Raw genomic sequence first — 9,880 nt, 5'->3', positions numbered from 1 at the left:
TCCTGTAAAATCCATGTTGTCCATCCTCCGGATTATGGCAGCAGAAAAAACATTGTCTCGTCTGCAAGGCATTGTTGACACACAAAGTGCAGATCCTTGTGTTCCCGCGTCGTCCCTCCCACAGACACCTTTCTCATCCGGCAGCTTTCTCTTTGCCATTGCAGAGGCTTTGGAGCAGGGAACCCTATGTAATTTCTATTTTTCCTGGAAATTAAGGTGAACGGTTGTGTGGGTAGGCTTACAGACATTTTCTATATGTAGTCTGTATATCCTTAATTCTAAAACACGTGATAAAAACAGATTTTAATGTTTTGAAATTAAGTGTGTGTTTCGCAATTAATGTCAAAAGAAATCAGTCTGTTTCCAGGCAGAACTGTAAGTTATGCTGTGTTTGTCTTTGTGCACGTGCATGCTTCGTGTTGTGTGGAAGGTATCTTTTCATCTGATTGCCAACTCAGATGAGCTGTTTGTAACAATGCCTAATGCAGGTGAATTTTAATTTAATTCATGACTCCCAGTTGGCTTTTGAAACCTTTTAAAGATTACAGTTCAGCAGTGGAAGATTACCTGTCATGTGCCGAGTAATGAATTTAAAAAAACAATAGGAATTGTTACATACTTTGGACTAGATCAGAAAATTTCGGAGTTGGGAGAGATTTGAGTGACCAATTCATATGCTGAGAAGGAGTTTTACTTGAGAATGGTTCATCTATTAAAAGGTTCTAGCTAACTTTTCCCCCTAAAATTTAAGCACATATGCAAAACCCTGGACTGGGTGCTATGGAATATGGAAGATATGGATGGGGAGGAGAGAAAAAGAATTTGCAGTCAGACTCTATGTTGTGCATATGAGATAAATCACACTTGAAGCTAGCAATGCAAGGCATTAAGCAAGTGCCAAGCTATTTGTCACTTAGAGAGAAGAATTATACTCTCAGAATTTGGAGGAGCTGGAAGGCTTTAAAGATTTAAGGTTTGAACTAGACCTTGAAGGATGAGCTGGGATAACTGTCTAGGCTAAGTAATAATCTCAAAAGCCAGAAAATCACTATTATCGTTTCCCACTCTATTATTTCTTCAGGCTTTGATGGTCCTGAATGGATGAAGGGCCTAATGTAAAGGAGTGCAGGGTGCCTGACTTTGGCCTTGTCTCCAGGGTTTGTCACCCCCGGCAGATCTCTGCAGAGGCAGAGCATTAACAGCAACATGGGAGCTTCTTGCTACAGACTGGCCTGGTATTACGGGCTATTATTGTCTTCAGAAACTGGGTGTTTGAGCCATCCTGTTAAGGTCTTGAGCATAAGATTCTAGAAGCCATGTGTTCTTTAAGAATTTCCCCTGCCTCCTAGGACCAGAAATGTCCTAAATTAGAAGACAGAGATTTGTGCCCTTTGTAATCTTGATTGCTTAGCAAATGCAGTCAGGCACTTAGGGTCAGTTAAATATGATGAATTTTTCTTAACTCCAACTTTTCGCCTTCTCGGAGCTACTTTAAGTTCTCTGGCAATGTTCCCCTATGACGGTGGCCGTCTGAAGAAGCGTAGGCATTTCCCTTCCTTTATTATTATTTTTTTCAAGTTCTGGAAGCAGCAGTCCATTCTCCTTCCTGCCCTCACTTGGCCCCAGAGTTTCTGACTTCTCTCCAGAGACACTTATTTGGAAACTTTTTGAGCCAGTGGGGAATCAACTTAGAGGCTTTTTTTCTTTTAGACCAGTGGAAATATTGTGTGTCATGGATGAAAAGATTTGAGTACTACCAGTATCACACTGAGTCTATATAACAAGGCTGTTTCCATGTCTTGGCCCACAGCCTGAGTTAATTTTGCTTTGCTGGATGTAGAGACAATGAATTGTTTGAACAAGAAATCATGTGTAACAAATGCTTTTGCAAAACCGTGTCCTTTTAGCAGTTACTTTAGTAAAGATGTCCTTCAGCAAGGGGTTTCGGTACAACAGATGCCTTTAAACACCTATACAATGCTTAACAACATAATTTTAAAAATATACTTTTAATTTTAGAATAGTTTTTGATTTACAGAAAACTTGTAAAGATAGTACAGAAAGTTCTCCTATACTCCATGCCCAGTTTCCCCTGTTAACATCTTAAATTAGTGTGATAGATTGTTATAATTAGCCACTTACCCTTGCCTGTCTGTAACCTTCCGCTCCAACAGTGAGAACCCTGACTCCTACTGTCATCTATTTACATAATTGTTCAATTCCAGTATACATATGTAGTGGTCTCAGAATTATGAACCTGTATCCCCATGGGAAACAGCTTCATCAAATAGAGTAATATGTTTTTGTATAGTTCCTTTTGCCTTTAGTCTTACAAACTTTACTCATTTCCAAAGTGACTCAGGTCAGTACCCTTTCCCCTACTCCCTTCAATGAGGCTCTTTCATACATTCGTAATACAGTTAGATTCTTTTGTCACAATCAACATTCCATTCAGGGATCCCTTAACCCCATGGATGATTTTTTTTAAAACTGTATACATTAAGGTTCATTTTTGTCCTTTAAATTTCTATAGGTTATGAATATCGTCACGTTTACATTGGCATTGCAGTATCATACTCAATAGTTTCACACTCTAAAAAGTCCCCTGAGCTTCACCTATTCAGACCTCCCTCCACCCCAGTGAATCTCAGGCAGCCACTGATCTGTTTACCATCTCTATTTAAATTTAACATTTAAAAAATATGTTAAAATTAAAAAAAAATTTTAAATAGTTGGGGCTTTTATAAATCGATTGGACTTTCATAGATTGTGAGTACTTTCTTTGGAAATGAATGTCTTTGACCTTAAAGATGTTATAGCTGTTATCAGTTATTATACCTGAAACTCTTGGATTTGGGGCCTGCCTCTTGAGTAGCAATACAATTTTATCATTTTTTAATGAAGGGACACTTCACTCATTATGTCTGCAAACCTCTGAGACATTCAGAGGAATCAGGGCACTTGAAGTGGGGGTAGAAGAATGAAGGAGGTAAAGGAGATGTTTCAACAGAAAATGCAAGAGATTTCAGCTAATGTGGGGGAAGTAAGGGGTAGTTGTAGCTCAGATAAGAGTGGTTATGAATCAGTTGTGAAATACTTGATGTAAACCAAGATAATGCTTACACAACACAGACTTCATCAAGTACTGGGATCAGGTTAGGCATTTACCTGCAGTTCAGGACCTTTATTTCAATTCTGCACACTCCTTATTGAGTGTCTGCTGTGCTTGACTTTGCTGTGCTATGTGCTCTGAGCATGCCTTCTTCTGGTGCAACTGTTTGGTCACATACTTCCACTTTGGAAGAGCTGGCCATTCTGCAACATTCAAGGGCTTCCCCTAACTCAAGAGTTCAGGGCATTCCTTCCTGACTACCAAGGCCACTTGCTTATCCTGGAACAACAAAGGCATGGGTGACCCTTGGTCATACTTCACTCCCCAGTCCCGTCTCTCAGAATGTCCCTAGTCCCACAGTTGCTGTTGAATATGTAGGATCACATTAAATTTGGGGAAGGGAGGTGGAGAGGTACTATGTGCTGTTGGAGGGAAGGGACTTCTGTTCTCATTCCCTTCAGTTGCCCTGGGGTTACTTCTGAAAAATAAATGGAAGATATGGGAGGGGGAGAAGGTCTGAAAAATAAATGGAAGATATTGGAGGGGGAGAAAGTAAGGGACACAAGAAGAGAAGACAATGTTTTATTTAATCTGAACCATATACCTAGCAATAAGTGAAGAGGAAAGGAACTCAAACTTGTTGAGTGCCAACTATGTGCCAGGGTCTCTGTTGGGATTTCTTACACATTTATTTCCCTACAATGACTCTATGAAGTAGATTTTTAAAAAAATCTTTATTTCTCAGATAAACTGAGGTTCAGAGAGGCTCACTAACTTGTCTAATTTTACACAGTGAAGATTCAAACCTAGATCTCCTTAACTCTAAAACCCTGGCAGCACATTAAAATCACCTGAGCCCTTTTATGAGAAATCCTTATCTGAATCCCAGACCAAATTCCAATTTCTGAGGGTATGGATGAGCATTAGCACTTTTAAAGCACCCGCAGTGATTACATATAATGTATAATGTGCAGGTAGGGTTGAGAACCATGGCTCTGCTCCGAGAGACAGTGCCTTTCCTACTCCTCTCCTAAAAGAAGGGAAGGGGCATTTTCTGAACCAGTGTGCATTCTAAATACTCTCAGAGTACTTTTATATCCACCCCATGCCCTATTTCCTATCCCTCACAGGGGTTTTTATCATCCCTAAATACCTGTAAGCAGGCAGGTGGAGTGGGGGCAGAGGTTATTACTGATGGTAGAGAACTACAAATATGATTGAGTTAATCTAAACAATTTTTTTGATAAGATGTGCATGTGGTGCTGATAGATTGTCAAAGTACAATGTCAAATAGTGTCAAGAAAATTTGATATGATTTTCAAAAGGTGCTGGCAAATTTTGTTTGTTGAATATTCATACACCAAATACCAAAGAGTACTGACTTAGTATCTTAGTTTAAAGCAGGTGTAAGAAGATGGGATTTGGGTGTGTTCCTGGTGGAAAAAAAAATCTATGAATTCCTGAGATTAGATTTGTTAATTGCCATACAACATTTAACATGTTTCTTGAAGTATGATTTATCATGCCTCTGACATCCCTATCAATGATAAAACCCCATTCTTTTGCAGTCTCCTTTTAGCCTTGAAACCAACCATGAGTAAGAACCATTTAAATAATATCAAAAGGACATAAATAACCACACAGCTCATTCCCCCAGGTCTTCACTAAATTATTACCTTCTACCCCTGGGAAGTCCTGACATATATACACTATTGATACTATGTATAAAATAGATAACTAATGAGAATGTACTATATAGCTCAGGGAACTCTACTCACTGCTCTGTGGTGACCTAAATGGGAAGGAAATCCAAAAAAGAGGGGATATATGTATACGTATAGCTGATTCACTTTGCTGTACAGTAGAAACTAACACAAAATACATATTGTAAACACATATGATAAAGCAACTATACTCCAATAAAATTAATTAAATAAAAAAAGAGTAAAAAATTTTTTTACCACAATAGCACAGATATCAAACCAATATTATTAGAAATGGAGTCTAAACTGGCTCGGGAGAAGGCATCCACTGGATTTTCATTTAGTATAATTAGTTTTTATTATAAATGGCAAATGCTGTAAATCTGAAACCTTTAGTAAGGTGAAGAAAGAGTATTGTACAGACCCAGATTTATTAAAGCACCAAAATTTTTATTTATTTATTTTTGGGGGCCGCACCATGTGGCTTGTGGGATCATAGTTCCCTGACCAGGGATTGAATCCATGCCCCCTGCAGTGGAAGCGCAGAGTCTTAACCACTGGACCACCAGGGCAGTCCAGCACCAAACATTTATTGAGCACATACTATGCTGCTGAGCACTGTGCAGATTGCAGAGATGCCTAAACTAAAAAAAGCCCCTGCCTTTATTGAAGTATGATTAAAAGTATAATGGAGAATATATGTTATATATAGAGTCAAAAACAATCTTTATTGGTGACAAATTTAATGGCTTATGGTATATTTGGAAGAAAAATGTCTTATGGTACAATTGGCTTTAGATACCACCTCTCATGCTGAAGAAACAGTGTAGAAAGAGCATGAACTAGCAATCAGTGAAATCAGATTTATGTTCTGCTTTGCTGCTGTTTATTAACTCAACCATTTATCAAAAATTTACTGAGAGCCTACACCGTGGGAGGAACTATATTAAGTGCTGGAGAGCATGGTAGCAACCAGCTCCCTGCTCTCAATGTGAACATGAACTTGTAGCTTAACATCTCCACGCCTCTATCCTTGCTTAGACTAGATGTCCGAGGTCTCTTTCAAATCTAAAATGCTAAGGTTTGTGACAGCCTTGTGGAGGGGGAAGCTGCCCAGACAGGCAGCCCTGGGACTTGGGAACTTACCTTCCTCTCTGAGGCTTGGCTGTTGTCCTGATTTCAAAATAACTTCATATACACAGTTTTAAAATGTTTTGGTCAGTTTCTCATCTGCATTTGGGTCATGTTGGCAAAGCCTGGGTGTAGCAATTCTTGCTCATAAGACTTCAGAGATAGGAGGTCTAGGTTTGGAAAAGGTAGACAACTTGCATCAGTACAGCTAGACAGCTGTTCCCAGCGAGCAGCCTCCCCTGCCGTCCCACCCTGCCTTCTGACCAATACCACGCTTTCTCCTGCCACAGCATCTTTTGCTAGGGTGACCCGTTGCTCTTCTGGTGTAATGAGCCTCTAAAAGGGATTGCTCATTAGGGGACCAGAAGTGATCAGATTCATGGGGCTGGAAGAACTGTTCTTGGGTCCCACAGTTCTTCCGGTGGGTATCAAGGTAACAAGTTTCTTGGACAGTGTCCTTGTCCCCACGGTGAGCCACAGCCACCCCCCGCCTCTGCAGGAGACCCTCCAACACTAGCAGGTAGTCCTTTAAGATCAAACACATCCTAAAAGATCTACATTGTTGCTGGTTTCCAATTCCATGGGCTTGGCCGGCTGGGGCTGGGTGCCAGCGGCTGGTAGTGGCAGGCGCCCGCTGAGCAACAGAAGCCCAGAGAAAGAGGGAGTGGCAGCAGCAGTGTAGAGGACATCGCGGGAGAGAGCCCAGGAGCGAGGAAGGGTCCCTGAAGCCCGCCCCCTACCCAGCGCCAGACTCTGTGGGCGCACTGAGTGAGCATGGTCGGCGGGCAAGTTTGCAACCGTGTGGATGAAAGGCTCTTGGTGCTACAGCCAGGAGCCAGTGCTGTGCCTCTGAGGTGGGAGAGCCAACTTCAGGACACTGGTCCACAAGAGACCTCCCAGCTCCACGTAATACCAAACGGCGAAAATCTCCCAGAGATCTCCATCTCAACACCAAGACCCAGCTTCACTCGACGACCAGCAGGCTACAGTGCTGGACATCCTATGCCAAACACCTAGCAAGACAGGAACACAACCCCACCCATTAGCAGAGAGGCTGCCTAAAATCATAATAAGGCCACAGACACCCCAAAACACACCACCAGATGTGGACCTGCCCACCAGAAAGACAAGATTCAGCCTCATCCACCAGAACACAGGCACTAGTCCCCTCCACCAGGAAGCCTACACAACCCACTGAACCAACCTTAGCCACTGGGGACAGACACCAAAAACAACGGTAACTACGAACCTGCAGACTGCAAAAAGGAGACCTCAAACACAGTAAGATAAGCAAAATGAGAAGACAGAAAAACACACAGCAGATGAAGGAGCAAGATAAAAACCCACCAGACCTAACAAATGAAGAGGAAATAGGCAGCCTACCTGAAAAAGAATTCAGAATAATGATAGTAAAGATGATCCAAAATCTTGGAAATAGAATAGACAAAATGCAAGAAACATTTAACAAGGGCCTAGAAGAACTAAAGAGGAAACAAGCAATGACGAACAACACAATAAATGAAATTAAAAATACTCTAGAAGGGATCAATAGCAGAATAACTGAGGCAGAAGAACAGATAAGTGACCTGGAAGATAAAATAGTGGAAATAACTACTGCAGAGCAGAATAAAGGTAACAAGTTTCTTGTTATCTTGCTTCAAAATTGCAAAAAGTAAGTAGCTTTTTTTTTTTTTTTTTTGCTTGCAGCCAAGATATACTTTTTAGGGGAAAAATGGATTTCTGTAACAAAGGGAGAGGGAAAGAGCTGAAGAGAGATATCTGAACATACATTGTTTCAAGATACAAAAAATTGCAACCTGGGGAAGCTTTAGGGGAATGAGCTGTTGGACTTCTCGGCCAGTCTGTCCTTTCAATGAAAAAGACATAGGGTTTGAGGTTCCTTCCGAAACGGGGCAGGCTAATTTAGCCCCTCCCACGAGCCCGAGGGTCTGTTATATCTCTGTTCCTTGAGTACCTCTCTCACTGAGACCGACCACAGCAAGCAGAGGCTGAAAAATAAAGAGCAAAGAGGAAGAAAACAAAAGCTGCCAATTATGGAAGATAGAAGGGGTAAGAGCAAAATTGATTTGATCTGAATCCTTAAGAACAAACAAAAAAAAAAAAAAGGAAAAAAGAAAACCAAAACTCCGGACCAAAAGGAAGTACTTGAAAGAGCAAGAGGCAAAAAGCCCTAAATACACTTTCCCACCCTCTCCTTCTGAGAGGAGGCAGAGAAAAAACTTTGGGAAACATTTTAGGAAGCCAGGCTCCGGGGCTAGAGTCAAGGGTGGCTCCTGAGCAAGCTGGAGCAGCTCATGAATATTCATTAGCAATTGGTATTCAGATCTGGTTTTTTAGAGGCAAAAGACTTCTTCCGTCCCCTCGCAGTTTAGGAGGCAGCTGCCTCATTTACAGTCCAGAGTCGTCTTGCTTCGGGTCAGTACCTCAGTGAGTTTGCTTGAAGATGCTGGGCTCTGTGTGTAGATTTGCCTTGTTCTCGAATTTCCTGTGTGCGTTCCTGTTGTGAAATTAGCAAAGGCTTCTCTGCCTGGAATTAGACAGAGAAGTTAATGTGGCAAGAGCCTGTCACAACAGGACCCGAGAGTATGTCTTACAAAAGACTAAACTTTTCTTGGGAGGTGTGGGGGAGTGTGCATGGGTGTGGGGAGGGAGGGAAGGGGTATAGGTACGAAGAACAGTTTTATCTTTAAAAAGCAAGGCTTATCGGACGGACTATATTTAGATTTTGTCTAAAAACTGCGAGAGCAGCCTGGTTTGTACAGATGGTGTGCGGTCTCTGTCCTTTACCTCTTTTGGGCATTTTCTGCCAGGACAGAGAGCCAGCTGCTTGCCAGCCCGTGGGAGCCAGGAAGAATGTCTGCAGCATCGTGGTTGTGTAGGGTTGCAAACCTTCATCAGCTCTGGTCTCTAATATCCCCACATATTTTTATCACATACAACGTGGAGGAATGGGATGAGTAGTCAGTAGAGTTCTTAATAATGACAGTAATGATAGCTGTTAACGTTTTCATCTTTACTCTGTGCTGGGAGCTGTTCTAAGCGTATTACACGTGTTACTTATTCCTCACAGCAACTTATAAGGTGAGTGCTATCATTATCATCCCCATTTCCCAGATGATGGAGTTGAGGTAGTGAGAGAGTAGCTTACCTTGGGATCACACAGTAAGTGGTGAATTTGAATGCGGGCGACAGATGCAGGGTCCGAGGGTCTATTTCCCTACCCTGTTGCTCCACTTCAGAGTCTCTTGTTACTGCTTCGACGTTGTTGATTTGGGTTTGCAAATCTTTGAAGCTACAGGGGAAATGATACTGGTGAAATCTCAAGTCTGGTAAGGAATTTGTTCTTTGCTATCAAGTTTACGTGCATTTTTCCCATTTCGTGCCCGTGGCCATTCTCTGTGGTAGGGCCCAGGTATTGTTATTATTGACTTTTACAAAAGGGAGAGACTGAAGCCAGGAGGGGTTAGATGGCAGGAACCACACAGCTCGTTTTCAAAAGTCCAAAGCAGACTAGAAATCCCCTGCCTCTGGTTTCCCTTCTAACCTGCAGATTGAGCTGAGTCATCTCTGAACTTCTGTCCCCACCCCCAGACACTTTCAGTTCCTCAAGGGACTTGGGGAACTTCTTTCCTCCCTTCCAGATTGTTTCAAGACACTTGCCTCTGCCTTGAAGGCTGATTTGGCCCTCTCCTCCTCCTTTAGTCTGGAACCAAGCTGCTCAAGTTTGAATCCCAGCTCCAACCTTTCCTGTGAGCCTCAGTCTCCTCTTCTGTAAAATGAAGAGAATAATGTTATCTACCTCACAGGGTTGTTGTAAGGACTAAATGAGGGATTCATGCAGGGTTCTCAGAACAGGGCCTGATGTATATAATATGTGCTCAATAAATGTTACCTGTGGCAATCACTCCTTCAA

The 9,880-nt window shown here is 42.0% G+C and overlaps 1 protein-coding gene across 3 annotated transcripts in view; it reads left to right on the top strand.

The window, feature by feature from the left end:
* The window catches only part of ENTPD1 (ectonucleoside triphosphate diphosphohydrolase 1), a 115,340-nt gene that overhangs the window by 18,449 nt on the left and 87,011 nt on the right, over positions 1-9,880 (top strand). Inside the window, exon 1 of one of the 3 annotated variants that reach the window (XM_030865172.3) lies at positions 7,889-8,016. The exons of 1 other annotated variant lie outside the window; for it this stretch is intronic. In XM_030865172.3, the coding sequence (XP_030721032.2) occupies positions 8,001-8,016 (16 nt within the window). In that variant the 5' untranslated portion in view covers positions 7,889-8,000. Of the gene's footprint in view, positions 1-7,888; positions 8,017-8,377; positions 8,383-9,880 lie in introns of those variants that run through there. One more of the 3 variants, XM_060286588.2, reaches the window with a different exon arrangement.

This window comes from Globicephala melas, chromosome 16 (genome assembly GCF_963455315.2).
Source record: "Globicephala melas chromosome 16, mGloMel1.2, whole genome shotgun sequence".
Classification (NCBI taxonomy): domain Eukaryota; kingdom Metazoa; phylum Chordata; class Mammalia; order Artiodactyla; family Delphinidae; genus Globicephala; species Globicephala melas.
The sequence above is the reverse complement of the archived record's forward strand: the minus strand, read 5'-3'. Positions and strand labels throughout refer to the sequence as shown.